Source organism: Pararge aegeria, chromosome 25, assembly GCF_905163445.1.
Source record: "Pararge aegeria chromosome 25, ilParAegt1.1, whole genome shotgun sequence".
Taxonomy (NCBI): Eukaryota; Metazoa; Arthropoda; class Insecta; order Lepidoptera; family Nymphalidae; genus Pararge; species Pararge aegeria.
In genome coordinates, this window is record NC_053204.1 from 3,195,128 (window position 1) to 3,215,667 (window position 20,540).

Genomic DNA, 20,540 nt, shown 5'->3' on the forward strand with positions numbered 1-20,540 from the left:
CCAGTGATTTAGGAGGTGGACACGTAAATTATATCCCTTGTATGGGGGATATTATTACACATATTTTATTTGGATATTATTTCGATTTAATAAATAAATAAATAAATAAATATACTACGACAATACACACATCGCCACCTAGCCCCAAAGTAAGCGTAGCTTGTGTTATGGGTACTAAAGATGACTGATGAATATTTTAATGAATTATATATACATAAATACTTAGAAAATACATATAAACACCCAGACACTGAAAAACACTTATGCTCATCACACAAACATTTTCCAGTTGTGGGAATCGAACCCACGGCCTTGGACTCAGAAACCAGGGTCGCTGCCCACTGCGCCAGTCGGCCGTCATTTGAGCGCCAGTGCTCTGAGATTTGATAAAGCTGTGGGAGAAGATAAATTTTTATCCTTTCCCCGGTGATATAATTGTCTCCTGCCCATGCTAGCCATGCTGGGGGTAGATGATGATGCAGTCTAATATTGTAACGGGCTAACCTGTTAGGGGTATGGCAGTGATATAAAACCAATACCTCCTAATCGGTTCCTACGCGACATAGTTACGGAACTGTATCAACGGCCAAAGCTTCCCGTCCAGACCAGAGATAGATTCAGAAATTATAAATTCCCGATTTGCCCCTGCTTCGTACCCGGGACCTCCCTCTTAAAAGCACAGCACTAACCGCTGCGCCAGGGAGGTTGAGGGTTGTTATACAAATGAATATGAATTATATAATAATTATATAATAAAGCTGGTGAAAGCTGAAAAGGAAAAAGTATCTAAATACTTGGACATTGCTCACGAGATTACCGCCATGTGGAATGTTGAGTCGACCGTTATTGTCCCGATCGTCGTTTCAGTCAATGGTCTTCTCGCGAAAAGCCTCGACCAACATCTTAAGAAGCTTTCGCTTGGTTGTTGGATCAAGGGTCGGATACAGAAGGCAGTAGAAACGGCGCGTATTGTGGGGAGGTTCTTACTCTGGAACCCTGACCGCCGGTTGCTTGGGCATTCAAAAGCCAGCCCCGCAAGCGGGGGGTGGATGTTTTTTTTTATAAATTTTTAATAGTGTTTTTTATTTTATTCTCAAGCATTGTTAAGAATTAAAAAAAAATAAAAAAGAATAAATGATAGACAAATTATAATAGAGCGATTTATTACTGAAAAAAAAAACTTAATTATTAAAAAACATAAATATTCAAACTATTATTTAAAACAAAATTTCGAATCGGCGTTTAAATGACAGAGTTCTGAGCTAACACACATTAAAAAAAAAATTCAACCGAATTGAGAACCGAGAACCTCGTTTAAAAAACTCTACTACTACTGGTTTGCGGAGTAGGTTAATTAAAAAAAAAAAAGACAAAACATGTATATTCATTAGGGTAGTAAAACGAAATCTCACGACCCGATTGCAAGTGTGATATAGAGTTTGTTTTCGGAAGCGCCCCTTGTGGGTTCCCAAATCAAATTCACCCAGAGAGGGGATGTCGAGCCATTGCATACGCAAACACGAAGGTGTTGAGTTTCCCACACTAAATACACATACACGCAAATTAGCACATTGTTTAACTGTTAATATATAAAAAAAACCGTGCTTTGTGATACTAGACCCGAATACATTTTTTTTTATTCCACTACATCGTTTCCTCACGATGTTTATTTTCACCGTTGAAGTGAGTGATATTTTAATTGTTTAAAACGCTCATAACTTAGAAAAGTTAGAGATGCGTGCTGGGATTCGAACTAAATTACGTTTTGCAATGGAATCAGATAGCATTGCGATCGTTACAAAGTCGCTGTCATTCTACAATAGTCACAATCTACCCCCAGGAATACTCCGATTAGCGTGTGAAAATCGTCACACGGTGTACCATATGACACCCCACCCAGTCGCTATCAGAACCATGTTAGACGGGATTCAAAATCAAATGTTTATGCTTCCATTCAAACAATGGACTTTCCATTAAAGAAACATACGTATTGTTCGGGCCCTACATATAGGTACCTATAAAAAATTGGATTTAAAAATAAAATTTTACTCGTCTCTTGGTGTTGAATGACTATGGGTTACGAGGCCCTGGGTTTGATTCTGGAACTGTAAGTTCTCTGAGACTAAAGTTGGAAAAATGGCGTTAGCTTTGCAACCCCGTGCTATGGAGAGCACGCTGAACCATCACCACATGTAAGTTAGTAGTGATAAACTTGCCCGCTCTTTTAAATACAAATCTTTAATTGCGTAATTACAGTAAAAAAAGTTTCTCATGAGTTCTCCATGATGTTCTCAAAGGCGCGTGGAGTCCACCAATCACCGTGCCGGGAAACGACCTCGGTCCCCAAAAGGGATATCAAAATTATAACCACTTGTCTATCCCCGCCTTTACATACCTAAATGTGTACAAGCAAACAACATTTTTCAAAACCACTTTACTCGTGAACACAACCCATAAAACACTTTACAAATTCACCGCCAATGTTGCCCCCGGCGAAAAATAACAAACACTAAAACAGTCGGCGCTGAGTGTTGTTGTCTTTGCAATTAACTGGCAACACTGAGGGTGCACGGAATCGTGCTTAAAATAACTTTTGGCGACGCGGAGCACGTCAGGCAATTATCTGTAATTTTAGTTGTACTCGTAGTAAAACTTTAAGTGTCAGACATCAATATGAGTACCTATAATAGAAAAGAATAGAATTATATTGTTTACTGTTTAAACAGAGAGGCCTAGAAAATCATCCAAAAAGTATTCCCACAGCCGGACGTACCACTATAGTATTAAAGAAGTATAAAAAAATCTAAGTATGTCAATGCAGCAACAATTTAAAAATATATAGGTACTTTTTGCTAGAAAACCTCAATTGAGCTGGGCTTTTACAATATTATGATGGGTGAACGGACTGTACAAAATTAAATATCACCCAAGTAAACTTAAAGAATAGTTAATGAATGAAATTTCTCAACCCGCGAATGTAATCCTGGGCCTCGTGAACCGAAGCAAATGATACTAACCGCTAAACCAACAAGGCAATAACTAAAAAGTTAATGGTAAAATGTAAATTGTTAATGTTGGAAAAACTTTGAGTTTCTTGCCGGTTGTTCTCGGTAGAGTCTTACTTCCGAACCCCGGTAGAGTAACTGCAAACAGACAGACTTGACGTTTCCAAAGTGCTTCGAGAGTGAACCTATTTGAAATAAACTAATTTTGAATTTTATAACCACTATAAATTAAATAAAATGCTAACATGGCGTCAAATTAATTTGCTTTTTTACGATCGGCAACACTAATCACATTAACCGAGATGTTACGGCGCGTGGAAACGCGCTCCGGGTCGTATAAAACAATAAAAATCCCAATTACCATATCTGTTAACGCACAGATCTGGTTATTTCCACATTTTAATATTTCTGTTCTATTTTACCACGGTATAATAGCTGTTTTTGCGCAGGGCTGTCAAAAGAGACTAGAAAATTATAATGTATGTTACTTCTTGTTTATCGTACAGTCGCAATAAGGCTGTTATAAAAGGCAAATACGAATTTCGGCATCGACAGAAGACGAGTCGTAGCTTAATGTTGGCAAGCCAAGACCAATTATTGCCAAGAGAGTCCCAGGTTCAAATCCTGTCGGTTCCGTTTCTTTCGTCAATTTTTGTATGCATTTTGTGCAAATTAGTAATAACTAACTGCCCTCCATAGTGTTAAGAAAACGCGTTGAATAAAACTGTCGAAGTGAAACTCACTTTTACTTTCACGTGAAGGCGGCCTTATTGCTGCAAGCAATCTTTTACAGGCAACCTTGGTAGATAGGACTTACAACGGAGAACGGGATAGTGCCAAGAGTATTGATAGATATACATAAATACCAAAATGTAAAGATAGAAATACAAAGATAATTTAAATTTAATTTTAATAGGTGGGAATTAAAAGAAATTGTATTACGCATTTGGACAGCCCTATAATAGAGACATGAAAGTGTTTTAGGCGCGAACGCATCTACGCCATTTTTTGTTAAGAAAGTGACGTATCGCGTAATGGCGGGCGATGTGGCGAATAAGAATTGCTCCACTCGAAGTATTCCGACGACTGTTTTGCATTTATTACCTTTTTTCTTGTTTTTCTAATTGTTTAGAATGTCTGTGAGAAAATGTGATGTGCGGAAAGGATTGTTTTTATGTCGCGTCCATTTTGTTTATAATTTTAATGGTGGAGAAACTTTGTGTTGAGTTTTGGTGTACGTTTTCTGATACTTAAATGCAGATTCTCTATTCTAATCTCACCTGTAGGCGGGTTAGCGGCATGACATGCTTTGGCGATATCGTACCGGAACGCTAAATCATAAACATCTGTTACTTCCAGACGCTTTTTATTATAACTAACCTTGTGAAGGCAATCTTGTCACTTTTAGTGTAAAACATAGTAGGTATTAAGTATGTAAAAAAAAAACATTAGATAATATGTAGTATCCTCATGAATGTATGCTTTTATTTTAATTTAAATTGAAAAATAGAAAGAAACGAAAAGAAAATAAAAACTTTTGGTAATGGAATTACAAAGTGTCATGGCAAATTTCGAACATGCGAAGTCACTTATCGTGAAGTGTGAATTGATGAGCAAACAGATAAAATAACCGACACGTGCGCGACGTGCGTCCACCTCTACAGTTTATAAATGACTTTGCTCTAGTCATAGACAACTTAAAGAGAGCAGACGAAGATATTAACCACTGGACGGTCTATTGAAACTTTGTTTTTATCTATTTATTACACTATAAGTTAAGCGCTTGACTGCAATCTCACCTGGTGGTAAGTGATGATTCAGTCTAAGATGGTAGCGTTCTAACCTATTCGGGAGTATGGCAGTTATAATATAAAGGTTTTGACAACCCATCATCGGTTTCCACGCTTCATCATCCAGAACATTTAGTCTTTGTCGGTGGTAATGTGAAAATCGGAAAAAAACTAATTCCCATATTTCCTCTGCTGGGAATCGAACCCGGGACCTCCAAATTAAAACCACAGCGCTCACAGCTGCGAAGTTGTGAAGCTGTAATACAACAACAAGTGTCCAAGGAACTTAAATTTTAATTAAAAAAATAAACATTTACTTAAAGAGTGCTTGAACTCTATGAAAAAATTTAAAACGTTTAGTTTATAGTGATTTCGGAAGGTAGAAAGAAAGAAAAAGAAAAAAAAAAATTTCTGTATTGCGCCACACATTTATTAACGACACCACGTATGTTATATGTGGGACAACCGAGATAAAAAAGGGAACATTCAGCGCTCACTCTACTAATATTCATCAGTCATCTTAGTACCCATAACCCAAGCTACGCTTCCTTTGGGGCTAGTCGCGATGCGTGTAGTGTTGTTTTAAGTGAGCCACTGTCATAGTTTTTACTGAATAAATCAGACACAGTCCTAACATCACTTGCAAAAGTAAAATCATTTGACTCCTGTCACTTTATGTAGGTATGCGCGAGTCGGTCTTTTATCTTCAGTAAAGTTGTCAAAAATAAACACTCAGAATGTTTTGAATAGGTTTGCATGCAAATTTACATTTGCAACAAAAAAAGGATGAAATTATAAATGTAATAAATTGGTTACGTCATGTTATCAGTTATAAACTTTGTTTCGGAAAGTGCGAGACCATAATACAGGTTTTTTCAAACTTAAATGGAGGTCTTAGCTTATTGTTTTGTAATGAAGATGACATAAAAAAAATATAAATAAATAAATAAATATACTACGACAATACACACATCGCCATCTAGCCGCCAAAGTAAGCGTAGCTTGTGTTATGGGTACTAAGATAGCTGATGAATATTTTTATGAATATAATACACATAAATACATATCTTTAATATTTTATGTTTAGTATATACTATGTTTTATTATTTTTTTATGTTAATTTAGTTTTAAATCCTAATATTTAATTATGTTTGTTGTACCACCTACTTATTTCTTATAACATTTTCTTGTATGCCTTTGGTTGCCTGGAAGAGATCGCTATTTAGCGATAAGGCCGCCAAATTGTACGTTCTACCTTATTGTGCTGTTGTGTTTGTATCTCTGTAAATTTTCTCTGTGGTGTACAATAAAAGTGTATTCATTCATTCATTCATAAATACTTATAATATACAGATAAACACCCAGACACTGAAAAACATTCATGTTCATCACACAAGCATTTTCCTGTTGTGGGAATCGAACCCACGGCCTAGGACTCGGAAAGCAGGGTCACTGCCCTCTGCGGCTGTCATTATATATTGTTCTTTTTTTGTTTCAAATATGCTTCTTTTGATTTCATATTTTTAGGTTTAAAGACATTTATTCTCAAAAGAAACAGTTTCACTTAATGAGAAATTAAAAATTAACATAAAGAAGTGGTAATATATTATCTAGTTTAGTGTGAAACAAAAACAAAACAAATACAAAAGGTGGCGCGTTTATAAAAAATTTAAACAATGCATTTTTAACTTGTTTTTAAATGATTTATTTAAAAGATTTCTCGCAAAAATGTTTTACGGGGTGATTCTTTATGAAATATACTTATGCACCCTTCACACGTTACACGTTGTATTATATTACGTAGTTTCATAGTTTCATATTGTTACGTTATACGGAACCTTTAGTGTACGAGTCACAATCGCGGTTAGCCAGATTTTTTGTAACAGTATAACGTAAGTAAACGTACTGCAACCGTTCTTTTGCTTTCAAAACTAACCAGGGTATTTCGAGCCCCATAGTTAAATGGGGTCCAGAGAAGAGGGGTATAGGCTGGGGATTAACTTATCAGGGCGAGTGGGAGGGGAAGATAAGTGGAGGGTTCCGCGGTTGTCGCTGGTGGAAGATTCTATTTTGTTTACTTTGTTTTTATTGCTCTCTTTTAAGGTAGCACGATTTGTTTGATATCCGGGGAAAAGGTATCTTGGCAAATGTACTTTCAAGGGTTTAGTATTTTTTTTATAAATATAACCTAAAATAAACTATTTAAAACTAAATAAAATCTAAAACGTCCTCGAAACCACCGCAGCGAGGCACAGTTCCTAAGATGCTGGCAGCATTGCCCCTTTGGATGACCATGCATTTGAATCATATTAAATTAGTTAATCATTTTCAGTCATTTACCAGTGACATTTACCTAAACGCCGTGGTGGGTTTATGCTCCAATCTCTTTCTAGAAATCCATTTCAATTGCATTATACCGTTTTCCTTTATGTGATTCTTCAATAAAGGGTTGTCTAGAGGAGATTGCTTGAAGCGATAAAGCTGCCTTTGCGCATTTTTTTTAATTTGCAGTTTTCAATATCTTGTATAAAATAATGATGAAACCTTCAAATTACACAGTAACTACACCTCCCCAATTATGTTTGTAAATCGGTATAATTATACAAATAATGGCTCAAATAAATGTCCATTAAAACATATTTTATCACTTTCTCATTTACAGTCACGTACTAGATCTCATAGCTCGCCAACTCGCATTGAAGCAGTGTGGTGGGTAAATGTTCCAATCCATTTCCACCCAGCAGTCTAGCTGCGCATCATGGACAAACATGGAGATCCCATATACTTACTGTTAACCCAATTACGTTTGTATGGAAAATTCCGCGTATTAGTCCACAAATTATAACCTACATCCACCCATACAGTAACAATACAAATAATGGCGCAAATAAATATCCATTCAATCATATTTAACGCCCCCCTTCTCAGTTACAAATAATTTATTTGATAAATTTCAATTTACCGACAATTCGGCGAGACCCTACTGTGGGTACACTGGCAACATTATCATGGTAATAAAATAACTCATCGATTCCTTAGGGTGCATCCCTCGCGTGCAAAATACACCCTATTGTATGCGTGGTAAAGTTCAGAATGCATTGCAAGGTTGTAATCACTGTTTCCCTTAGTGCTAATCTGTCAAAACTTGTACGCAGCCCCTAGGGCTGTGTTGCCAGAGCAATTTATGTGTTAACATGATTTATGCTTTTACCAACCCTCCCTGTTACGGTGGGAGGTGCTATCCTGAAATATAGCTTAGGTTTGACGGCATCCCTGGCACATTGGTGAGCTCAGTGGCCTCGGTTTCGATCTTTCTGCTTCTTCTTATACCAGGGCGCGTTTGGAACCCTCGTAACTTTAGTTTTAAGTTGACGAATTTAGTTATGGCCATCTTCTATGTAATATTTTACATGTAATTTAAGCATCAAAAGTGCCATCTATGTGCCTATTTGAACAAAGAAATATTCGACTTTGACGCTCGGTTGACGCAATTCAGGGAATTTCTAATTTCTGAAACCGTTCTGAAACCTTACTATCTTAGATTATGTAACTTAACTAGACTTAGAATATAGACATTACGGTCAAGGCATAACTTTTATGAAAATAAATTGAAATATCAACAATATATGATATATATGACTACGTTTTGCGGCGCTTGCGTTTGAGACTCTCGGGCCATGGTCTTCGGACACGAAAAATTTTATTAACATCGTGTCCCAAAAATTGGTCCTTACGTCTGGTGACCTAAGAGCTGGCGCTTATTTAGCCCAACGGCTAAGTCTAGCAATTCAAAGGGGCAATAGCGCCAGCATTTTGGGTACCATTCCCATAAGTGAACAGTTAGACGGCTTATATTTATTGTAAATATTTATTTTAGTTTGTAATTATTATTTCCCTACAAAAATATATTTAAGGTTTATTATTGTCGCTCCAGAAAAGATAAAGCATTACAAAATAGTAAAAACTAAATATTTTCTACATTGTTAAATTGTGTTTCTTTACCAAGAGCAATGTAAAAATTTCTAGGTAAAGCAAATGGTATACAAAGCAGGTATATAATAGTAATTTTCATGTTTTACTTGGCACCCACTTAGAAATGTAGAAAATTGTAGGTATTTTTGTTTACTTTTTAGACGCTATCGCATTAAATACAAAAGGCATTTTTATTTTATTCAAGATAATATATTTGTTTTGTAAATAATTTCAAAACGGTTAATCAATGACGGAGTTCTGAGACAGAAAACAAAAAAAAATTAATTGAAAACCTTGCCCTTTTTTTGTTTTCGTTTAATAAAATAAATTAGACGTGTGTAAAGATCTTCAGTGGCTAATTAATCGAAAACTTCCCTCCCGCTACGCAAACTAGACTTAAACAACAAACGCAAATCCGTGAGCCTCCATTACGTGCCCCTTTGAAGCTGTCAATCTGACAGTTGACGTTCCCGCCACTTTCGTAGTGCTGCCAGATCCAAAATAGCTACTAGTTGGTGGAAATAAAGCTGTTTTCAATTCATTATCTGGGCGCATCTGCATCCTTGCAAGCATCGAGGGGGAGATGATGGACGCAAATTCTCTATCTGCCTAAATAGGCGACCACCGGGTCATAAAATTTATTGAGTTATAAAACTTTTGTACGTGTGCATTTTGTAGCTTTATTTTCTAACTCCCGTACTAGTATTTAACTGAGACTTAAAGTGCTTCGAGATGAAAAAAAATCTTACTACTATAAACGTAAGTGGCCTTAATAAACTTAGATTAGGTTAGTAACTTAATTATTTTAACACTGCAATAGTTCACCTAGCTCAGATGAATGTAGATTGTAACAAACTGTTTTAGTTCCCTATTTTTCGCTCCTTCTTGTTGTTATCCTACGACAAAAAATAAAAAGTAAAATGTTGATGTTGGATAAGAGCACCTCCTAAGTTTCTTGCCGGTTTTTTTCTCGGTAGAGTCTGCCTTTTAAACCGGTGGTAGAATCACTACAGACACATACTTGACGTTGCAAAATTGCTTATAGAGTAAGTTAACTTGAAATATATGAATTTTGAATTTTAATTTCATACATAGTTAATAGATACACTTTATTGCATACGAAATAATTATAAATAGCTCCCATACAGCTATCGGCATCATCATCATCATTTCAACCAATTGACGTCCACCGCTGGACGTAGGTCCTTTTCTGAGTTCCACAATCCACGGTCCTGGGCCGCTTGCCTCCAGCGGCTCCCAGCGACTCGCCTGATGTCATCCGCCCACCTCGTTGCGGGCCGACCTACGCTGCGTTTACCGGTGCGGGGTCGCCATTCCAGCACCTTAAGACCCCAACGTCCATCGGTTCTCCGAGCTATGTGCCCTGCCCATTGCCACTTCAGCTTCGCGACTCGCTGAGCTATGTAGGTAACTCTAGTTCTTCTACGGGTCTCCTCATTTCTGATTTTATCACGTAGAGATTATAGCTCTTTCCATCGCCCGCTGAGTGACTCTGAGCCTTCTTATGAAGCCCATAGTTAGCGACCACGTCTCAGATCCGTATACATCTATATACTTTCACAGACATTGGTATGCGAAGGCGGTTTGACATCGGACGCTAGAAGTTTCTCGATCAACGAATCAACCACATGTCTTGTCGCTCTTGACTAGGCTTGTCGCTCGTCGGTTGACTCCCCTTGAAATATTTTACACATCATTAAAAGCGATGCTGCGGAGGGGCGCGCGGGTCAAACGCCGTGAAAAACGGGAAAATAATAATCGTTCCGCCATGCCGGTTGCGGTTTGTTGAAAGGCGACGCGTGGCGCGGATTTTTAATGGCTAATTTAGCATATCAATGGATATGTGATATGCATTGTTTAAGATAATTCCAGAAGTCTATTGCATTATTATCCCAGCTCCTCTTACCCCGGGTGTCGTACGAGGCTACTACGGGAATATAACGGAGAGTGGGCAGTAGCGTCGTTTGTGCTGCTACAACCATCTACTGCGATTAGATTAGATGTTTTGACGACCTTTCTGGCGCAACGGGGAACGCTGTGAATTTAAGCAGGAGGTCCCGGGTTTGAATCCCGGCAGAGGAATTTTGAGAATTTATAATTTCTGAATTTTATCTAGAATGGTCTGGAGGCTTTGGCCGTGGCTAGTTACCACCCTGCCGACAAAGACGTGCCGCTAAGCGATTAAGTATCGATGCGATGTCACGTAGCACAGGTTAGCCAGCTACCTTCTTAGACTACATCATCACTTACCACCATGTGAAGTTGCAAACAAGGGCTAACTTGTAATAACAATATTATACTTAACGAGCTTCTCAGGAACTTCGCAATCTTGATTGCTATAAATAGATAGATATACTCTATTGCACACAAATTAAAAAAAAAAAAAATAGCGCTTGTGTTTATTTATTATCTACTAGCTGTCCGGGCGAACTTAGTACCGCGTCACATTTTTTTTTAATGTATGTTATATTTTCATACTTATTATCCTATTCCGGTGTAAGAGAAATCCAAAAAAATCAAATATCATAAAAATTAGTCCGGCCGTTCTTGAGTTATAAATAGTGTAACTAACACAACTTTCTTTTATTTATATATGCAATGCATACAAAAATAAACTAGCGGTATTCTAAATTTGTTCTATTATTTTAGTAATAACTTATAACAGCAGTTATTTTATGATTGACTCTAATAACTACTATTAGGTTTAGATATTTACTAATACATATAATAAAAGAATAAAAGTAGTACAAGTAAGAATTTGATATAGGTTAGGTACCTATATATCTCGCGGTCGTGTGCGAAAGTCGCGGTCGTGTGCGAAAGCGTTCCCGTAACCCAGTCACCAGGCGAAGTGTTTGAACACCGTGGGGTTTAGTCGGTAAGAGTCCGACATAACCATTGCACCTCCCCGGGTGTGTTGGTATCTATGAGGATTCCCCACGTAAAAAAAAAAAAAAAAGGTACTTATATCTGCCTTTATCTACCCTTTGCTTTATAATTTATTAATTAAATAATCACGATAAAATCGATATTATTTATTAATAAAACTACCTTAATATCACTCTCTTATTAGTTTGTTGTCTCTCAAAATATTATTTTTGACGGCCGAGTGGCGCAGTGGGCAGCAAACCTGCTTTCTGAGTCCAAGGTCGTGGGTTCGATTCCCACAACTGGAAAATGTTTGTGTGATGACCATGAATGTTTTTCAGTGTCTGGGTGTTTATCTGTATATTATAACTTCTTCTTCTTCTTCTTCTTCTTTAACTATTTATGTGTATTATATTCATAAAAAAATATTCATCAGCTATCTTAGTACCCATAACACAAGCTACGCTTTTTGGGGCTAGATGGCGATGTGTGTATTGTCGTAGTATATTTATTATTATTTGTTATCAAAGGTTGACAAACAGTGGCGTTCATAAACGGTATGCACAGGGTATGCAGATTATATAAAATGATAATAATCTCCAGTACGAGTTATAAAAAACTTAAAGATAGACATTGTAGGAGTTATAAAAAGCCTACCTTTTAGATTTTATAACTCGTACTGGATTAATACAACTCATTTTATTTCATCTGCATACCCTGTGCATACACTCTATGCACGCCACTGTTGACAAATAAATAAAAAATATTAAGACAAGGAGTTAAGTATTTATTTATTTATATATTTTTTTTTAATTCAGCAGTGATATTCTTATCTACAGGGAAAATAGAGAGCGCTGCTGTTAAATTCAATCTGCCATATAAGGATTCGGGCGATACTAAGTAACGAAGAGAATGTAGAAAACGTTTCTTATCTTACTCCAACCTCCCTTTGTGTGGGCTAGATGGAAGACAAGGTATTCGGCGAATAACTTTTTATCTCGTGCGTGCAATGCTTTTAACAACAAATATTGTGAGGCGGACATTTTTTATGTCAAAATTGGCACTTTTAGGAAATTTATTATGACAAAATAAGTACTATAGCTTTAAAGTTTTTGTTTTTCATTTTTGTTTTAATTAAATTATTTTCTTTTGTCTTTTTTTGTATAATAATTGCTTGCTAGGTACTTATTCCTAAGCAATTGTGGTTAATGTTATCGTATTATATGTATAACTAAGTTGTGGAAACTTCATTGTTTTATGTGATACAAAAATACGGCATTACTTTTATGTGTATAATACTGTTTGTTTCCCTTGAAAAGCTAATAAATAAATAAATCTTTAAAAAATCTAGCTAATTTCCTAGTAATATCGTAATAATGACAGTCTATTTAAGACACTGCAAAATGTCAACAACTAATTTCATGTTACCACCGTTTCGAGATAATTTAAGATGAATCACCGCAACAGATTACTGGACCGCTTTCGAGAGCGTAACCTTTATCTAACACACCTTTGGAATTATCTACAAACCGTAACCAGATATCTACACGACTATACCATTAGCACTCATAGACAAGCGAGCATAAACACGCTACTCTAGCCCTATCAGAAATCATACAGATAATATCTCTAACGCAAAGAAAAAAAAAAGAAAAAAGCCATGTCACGAGGATTATCGCTCAAGCCCCCATTGTCAACGATGACAATTGGAATACATCTGTCTCGCTTTCACTCGCTCTGTTTGTGTACGTCAGAAGGGGACAGATGTATGTCTATTTATTTTCACTTTTCTGTGCTATAGGTAATGTGACAGTTTTCGTATGAAATGTTTGTTTGGAATGGCTGAATGGGGGACGGTTTCGGAGGTTTTGAAATGGATGTTGTATTATTTTATTTTTTAATCCGTAAGCGAGCGGCCGATTGAAAATAATTCGGCCCTCATTCAATTCTGAATTTTGATGCTCGATAATAGATTTTTTTAATAATAATCGAAGGCATACTATACTAATATCCACGCTTGAATGGGCGGTTGTTTAATATTTATAATACCTTTACAGATATATTTCGCCCTAGAAGTTTATTTGTTTAATACTCAGTCTCTGAATTGATACTTTAATGAAAAAGTTGGCAGTTCTTAGGATTTCCGATTGTATGAGGAAAAAGTTGTTTGAATTAACTTACTTTTTCAAAAAACCTTTCTCATAATAATAACTCTCTTTTGAATTGTCACTCTTTTTTAAATAAAAAAGCAAACATTCTTTTACATTATAATATTATATTTCTTACTATGAATTAAGAAAATCATGTCAATCAAAAGTCATAGATAACAATTGTAAAGTTGTAATAGGGGAACAATAATTACAAACTAAAATTAATATTACAATAAATATAAGCAGTCTAACTGTTCACTTATGGGCATGGTACCCAAAATGCTAACGCTATTGCCCCCGTTGGGCTAAATAACCGCCAGCTCTTGGGTCACCAGACTTAAGGACCAATTTTTGGGACACGATGTTGTCGTGTCCGAAGACCATGGGCCCAGAGTCTCAAACGCAAGCGCCGCAAAACGTAGTCATTACAAAAAAACAGAGTATTATTCGGCGCTTAAGCATTTGAGCAGATTCGGCAGCTGCTGCCGCTTTTTGGGTCGTACTTGGCTAGTGAGAAGCTGCCAACGTATCAACGCAGGTCGCATCCCACATAAGCGCTTTCCCCATCGACCGCGGTACTATAGTCATACCGTCTGGACTCTTGCCATCATCTCTGAACAAACAAACAAGGAGGTTCAAATTGTGCTGGAACTCAGAGGCCAGAGCGCGACGGACTATATCATTGATAGCGCCGTGACGATACAAACGGCCAGCACTTCGATTACAACTGAGCCCATGGTGACCTAATTGATCAAAACGCCACAAGGGCAGTAATGAGGCTCGTATACCTTAATTCCCAAGCGTAAACATACGGCCACACGAAGCGATGTCCGGTCGAATATCGTCCCTGTCGATCAGGTTTCTCGACGTATTAAACTGAATCTTTACTAAAATTCATGTTGAATAAAAACTAAAGAACACTTTAATATTCATTTTACCAGTGTTGTGCATAGAGGGTATACCCAGGGTATTTGCATTGCAAAGAATGTTAAACTTTAAAATGATGTTGGAAAAGAGCAATCTTCTGAGTTTCTTGCCGGCTCTTCTCAGTGAAATCTGCCATCCGAACCGGTGGTCGAGTCACTACAAACAGACTGAATTGACGTTTCAAAAGTGCTTATTAAGTGGCCTTCTTGAAATAAATGAATTTTGAATTTGAATTTTATGCAGATGATATAAAATGAAGAAAATCTCCAGTACGAGTTGTAATAAACTTAAGGATATGCTTTGTAGCAGTTATAAAAAACCTACCTAAGTAGTTACTGAAAACCGAGTTAAGTAACGTTCCGAAAACAAATCTCATTCTTGATAGATTCGTTGGAATTATAATTTCATAATCTTCGTCAAACGTCAGGAAAAAAGAATTCATTATATTGCATCACTGGCGTGCGTGTGAACTTTTGAATGCCATTTAAAAGGTTCGTCCAAAAACCAGTTCTAATAATTGAATTACTTTTTGTTACTCCGAACAACTGGAGCAATCACAAAAAAAAATACGAATTATCTAACGTCACTAGTTTTATTTTGATCGATCAAATTAAATAAACTGTTGAACATTCGATCGAAGCGTAATAATAAACCGCAGAGTCCGTCTAGAAAGACAGGAATTATCCACGCATGTGTGGCACACATGGTGTGAAACAAAAAAAATAGTTTCCCTGACCGATTTTGGCCACCGTGGTCAATCTCCGGAAAGACTTTCCAACTACGCGGGACATACTATGTTTTAAGTTGGAGGTCCGGGGTTTGATTCCCAGAAAGCGCAGTGTGGGAATTTATATTTTCCGAATTTTCTCTGCTCTAGTCTGGCGGTAATTACCACCCTATCGACATGGGTGGGTGGCCCGATGATGGGTTTAATATAACTGCCATATATTGCCTAACAGGTTACCCTGCTACCATCTTAGACTGCATCATCACTTACCACAACGTGAGCTACCGACTTACCCTTGCAGTCAAGGGCCAACTTGTAGTGGAATACAAAAATTAAAAATAAAACAAAGTTTATTGATCCCCTCTCCACTACTTAAAAATATAGGTTATAAATATAGACTTAGGCTACTTTTTATCCTCAACGGTGTAAAGAGCAATAGTTACTGCTAAAAAAGAAGCCTAGAGGTTTAAGGCCCTAAGTATGGGAATAAATTAAAAAAATAACAATTTTTTTAGATATTTAGTTTATGTATAGTACAATATGGCTGTACGCTGATCTACCTTTGCCTTTTTCCTATAGCAAAGAACAATGAATAAAAAAAAAAGTTGTGTATTTCAGTGGTCATACGTCAACCTAAATATAAAGACCTTCTAATAACATGTCACTCTATTATGAAGAGTGGTAATCTTTCTTAACTAATAGCTAGCGGTCATAAGTCAAAACTAAATTACACAAGTAAACATCTCCAAAACAAGATGGCTGAATGGGAATGTTCGGGAAAAGTTGATGATTAATCACAGTGAGTGAATGAATGAACGAGTTACACAGACTGCTTGTCTACTGTAGTGTCTCCTTTGTAGCAAAGATAAAGGTTACAACCTAGTTTGTGATTCTAAAAATAAAAAAAAGTTTTTAAACTTGTAACTGATTATTTATTTGTCTTTGCAGAGTATTCGAGTCACCAATAAAAATATTAAAAACAATTTTTATTACTTTTAAGTTCTCTTGTAAAACAGTATTTTCCTTAAACCAAACATTTTTAACCTAAACTTTTACTTTAATTAATATCTAAGAATAACGTCCAATAACTTACCTTAGGTGTCCATGATAAAATACTTTAGGTAACATTAAAAATACTTGAATAGAAGAAATACTAAAAAATAATATTAAAAACACCATTGCTAAACACTGCGAATTTCGACATGGCACCGCACATCCGCCATTGTGACTTAAAACAACATATATGGCGCGTGTCACTCAGTATGATATCAGAAACAAGCGTGTTGGTGGTACTTTCCCGGACGATTTCTGTCACAAAAAGCTCTACTGACTACTTCTATGCGATGGTAGACAAAAAGCTCTACTGACTACTTCTATGCTAGCCCTGCTGGGGATGTCCCCGGCAGGGCTAGCACGGGCGGGAGATAAAAATTTTATCCCCCGATTATATCCCCTGACGAGGGATATAATTAACGTGTCCACCTGCTAAATCACTGGAACATGGAATAGGAGAAGTTTAAATTTGGATTTATTTTGATTGTGAGATTGTGAGATGGTGATAACAAAAAAAAACACCCGGCTAAGTTTGTTGTGGGCTTCTTCTTAGACCAGGACGCGTTTAAAACCCTCGTAGCTTTAGTTTTAAGTTTACGAATGTGGTTATCGCCATCATCTCACTACAATGTGGTTCTTATGTACGCATCAAAAGTGCCACCTGTGGGCCTACTTGAATAAAGATATTTTTGACTTTGACTTTGACTTTTAATTATGTTTTATTATTTGGATATTATTTCTAATTGCGCGTAAGTGCTCCGAGAGTTGATGAAGCTGTGGGCGAAGATAATTTTTATATCCTTTCCCCGGGGATATAATTGTCTCTACAGTACTTCTGAAGTTCTGGCTAGTGCTACTATTTTTGCACTAAATCGCTCAGCGGCACGTCTTTGTCGGTGGTAACTAGTCCCACCAGACCAGACCAGAAAAAATTCAGAAATTATCAAAATTAAGCTTAATTTGCTATACTTCGCTTCGGAGAATCTGTGTGGTGTAATTTATAATTTCTTCAATCCTCCTCCGAAACCGGAGCATCATCAGGAGATGTTGACTGATGGAGAGTGTATAGTGTTGACTTTACAATGAAGAATTGTTAACAATTATTCATTGTAAAGTCAACATCTCCTGATGATGCTCCGGTTTCGGAGCGAAACGTGCGTAGAGGGTGTATTGCCGAGGATCTGTTTGGTGTGGAGTATTAGGATTGAAGAAATAATAAATTACACCACACAGATTCTCCTGCTTTTCGCGGAGTATAGCAAATTAAGCTTAATTTTGATAATATATCATGGATTTCCCTAAAGTAACGCCTGCATATACAAATACAAATTCAGAAATTATAAATTCCCAAATTGGCCCTGCCGGGAATCGAACCCGGGACCCTCTGCTTAAATTCACAGCGCTCACCGTTGCGCCAGGGTAGTCGTCAAATCTGCTATAACCATAACAGGTTAGCCCATTAGACTGCATCATAACAAGATGAGATTGCATTCAAGAGCTAACGTGTAGTGGAATAAAAAAAATAAAAAAATCATAGTTACTCATATTTAAGTATGTTTTAGTATATATTAGTTTATAATTTTTTATTTATTATTAGTATTTTATGTGTATAATCTTGATAAGTATTACTGTGTAATTGTTCGTGAGTATGTATCTTTATATATATATATTTCTTGTGTGCGTGTGTATGTCACTGAACTCCTCCTAAACGACTGGACCGATTTGAATGAATTTTCGGTATGCGTTTTGGTGGCACCTTGGATGGTTTAGATTCACAAATCAGACCGGCAGATGGCGCTGTGGTCCGCTAGTATAATATAAAATACACCCCACCAATCGGTTTCCCTTGGGTTTCCTAATCCTAAGGTTGCCTGGAAGAGATCGCTACTAAGCGATAAGGCCGCCCTTTGTATCCTACTTTTTAAGTTTATTTTAGTTGTGTCCATTGTTTTTTTTTCTATTTGTGGTGTACAAATAAAGTGTATAAATAAATAAAATAGTTTTCTCTTTGCCCCCAGGAGTGAATCCCCGGAAGCAACGTCGGGAGAGGACAACCTTCACGCGAGCTCAGCTGGATGTGCTTGAGTCGCTGTTCGGCAAGACCAGGTATCCGGACATCTTCATGAGGGAAGAGGTTGCGCTGAAGATCAACTTGCCCGAATCTAGAGTACAGGTAACTTACCAATCCATTATAATTTTTTTTTTTTTATAAATATACTACGAAATCGCATTATTACACACATCGCCATCTAGCCCCAAAGTAAGCGTAGCTTGTGTTATGGGTACTAAGGTGACTGATGAATATTTATATGAATGACATACATAAATACTTATAATATACATATAAACACCCAGACACTGAAAAACATTCATGTTCATCACATAAACATTTTCCAGTTGTGGGAATTGAACCCACGGCCTTGGACTCAGAAAGCAGGGTCGCTGCCCACTGCGCCAATCGGTCGTCATTATATCAATCAATCAATCAATCAATTTTAATTTTGCTTCAGTATGGTAGGTACATGCAACATGTTAACATAGGTTTTCATTAATTTTTGTAAGGTTCACAAAAAACCCCCGCATTTCAGGATACTGTACATTATTCTACTAGATACTTTCATTTGATACCAATATTTAGGGAGTTGTGAAAAATATGTAATCGGCACAGAATTGAGTAAATTATAGAAATCGTGTAAACGACTAATATTGAATCATCACTCCACTTTAGTACTGCAAGGCTATTCTGAATAATGCCAGCTCGATATCGAAGCTCACTCAAGTGAGAAAGATCACTTCGAAAGCGATCGCACATAACCTTGATATGATATTATATAGACACTGAACTCACTTCACCTCGCACTTGGGAAATGAAGTGAGTTTCGAATTCGAAGCTCGAAAGAATAGAGATAGCCTTAGTTGTAATAAACGAATCGGTAAAATATAAGGTACATCTTTCTTTTATAAAAACACTTAGACATTTATTATGAATTCAATGATTTATTGGGCTATTAGTTTGAAATGTAGGCTACTACTAGTTAAAAATAAATCTCAATATTTAATGATTGAAATACTGAAATAACATTTAAATAGACTGTATGACGAAATATCTTTGCCTAAAATTAAAAAGTGAATAAGTGACTGTTAATGTGAATTCGTGCTTTAAGTTTTTTAGGAAATAAACAAACAAATTTTGAATAAACGAAGGAAGTTATAATTTTCTTGAACAGGCGGTAGTCATTCATTTTCCATTTAGCAGTTGACAGTAAATATTTTACCACTAATGTTCTAAACGTTTAACATACAATTGGGAAAATGGTAAAACTATGTGAGCTGGCAACATTCCGCGGGTGTAATGTGAGATGTGCGTGGGAGGTTTATGCTGTTTTCGGACACAATGCACTGCATGCAATGGCTGAATAAGGGTTCCGTATGTTATTAAATCTGTGGTAATCCGCCATTTTGTGGCTTCGGCCATCTTGAACCGATTGTCATCAAACATGGCTAAAAACACTCCTTTCTAATATAAAAACAAAATCAAAATCGGTTCTTCCCGTCGGGAAATACGATGCCTCAGACTGTGTATCTGTAGCATCGTATTTCCCGACAGACAAGTCAAACTTAAACACCCCATCGTTTTTACGTCGGGGCTTATCATATCAGAAATGAGGGAATTCCTAGAAGAACTGTAACTGGCATAGAAGTCGCGAGTCGCGAAGTTGATGTAGCAATGGGCGGGGTACGTAGCTCGAAGAACCGATGAACGTTGGGGTCCCAAGGTTGGATGGCCGATCATCATTTTTATATCAATTTACATATTATGTACGTACATTTATGTGTTTGTGTGTGTGTGTGTATGTGTGTGATCGTGCTGACGAAGAAGAAGTCCTAAACACTGGGCTATCATAGCTTCGCGCATAGCATAATTGTAATTTATTATTTAACCCCAAATTAGCCAGTAACTTAGAGTTAAATAAATAATCTCCAATAATAACTAGTAGTCGTTTGCTGCCTACATTATAAGAGAGCT

General features: G+C 36.7%; 1 protein-coding gene across 1 annotated transcript in view; it reads left to right on the plus strand.

Moving 5' to 3' along the window:
- The window catches only part of LOC120634889 (homeobox protein OTX1), an 81,387-nt gene that overhangs the window by 49,939 nt on the left and 10,908 nt on the right, over positions 1–20,540 (plus strand). The window contains exon 3 of the mRNA XM_039905756.1: positions 18,532–18,686. Within this exon, the coding sequence (XP_039761690.1) occupies positions 18,532–18,686 (155 nt within the window). The remainder of the gene's footprint in view (positions 1–18,531; positions 18,687–20,540) is intronic.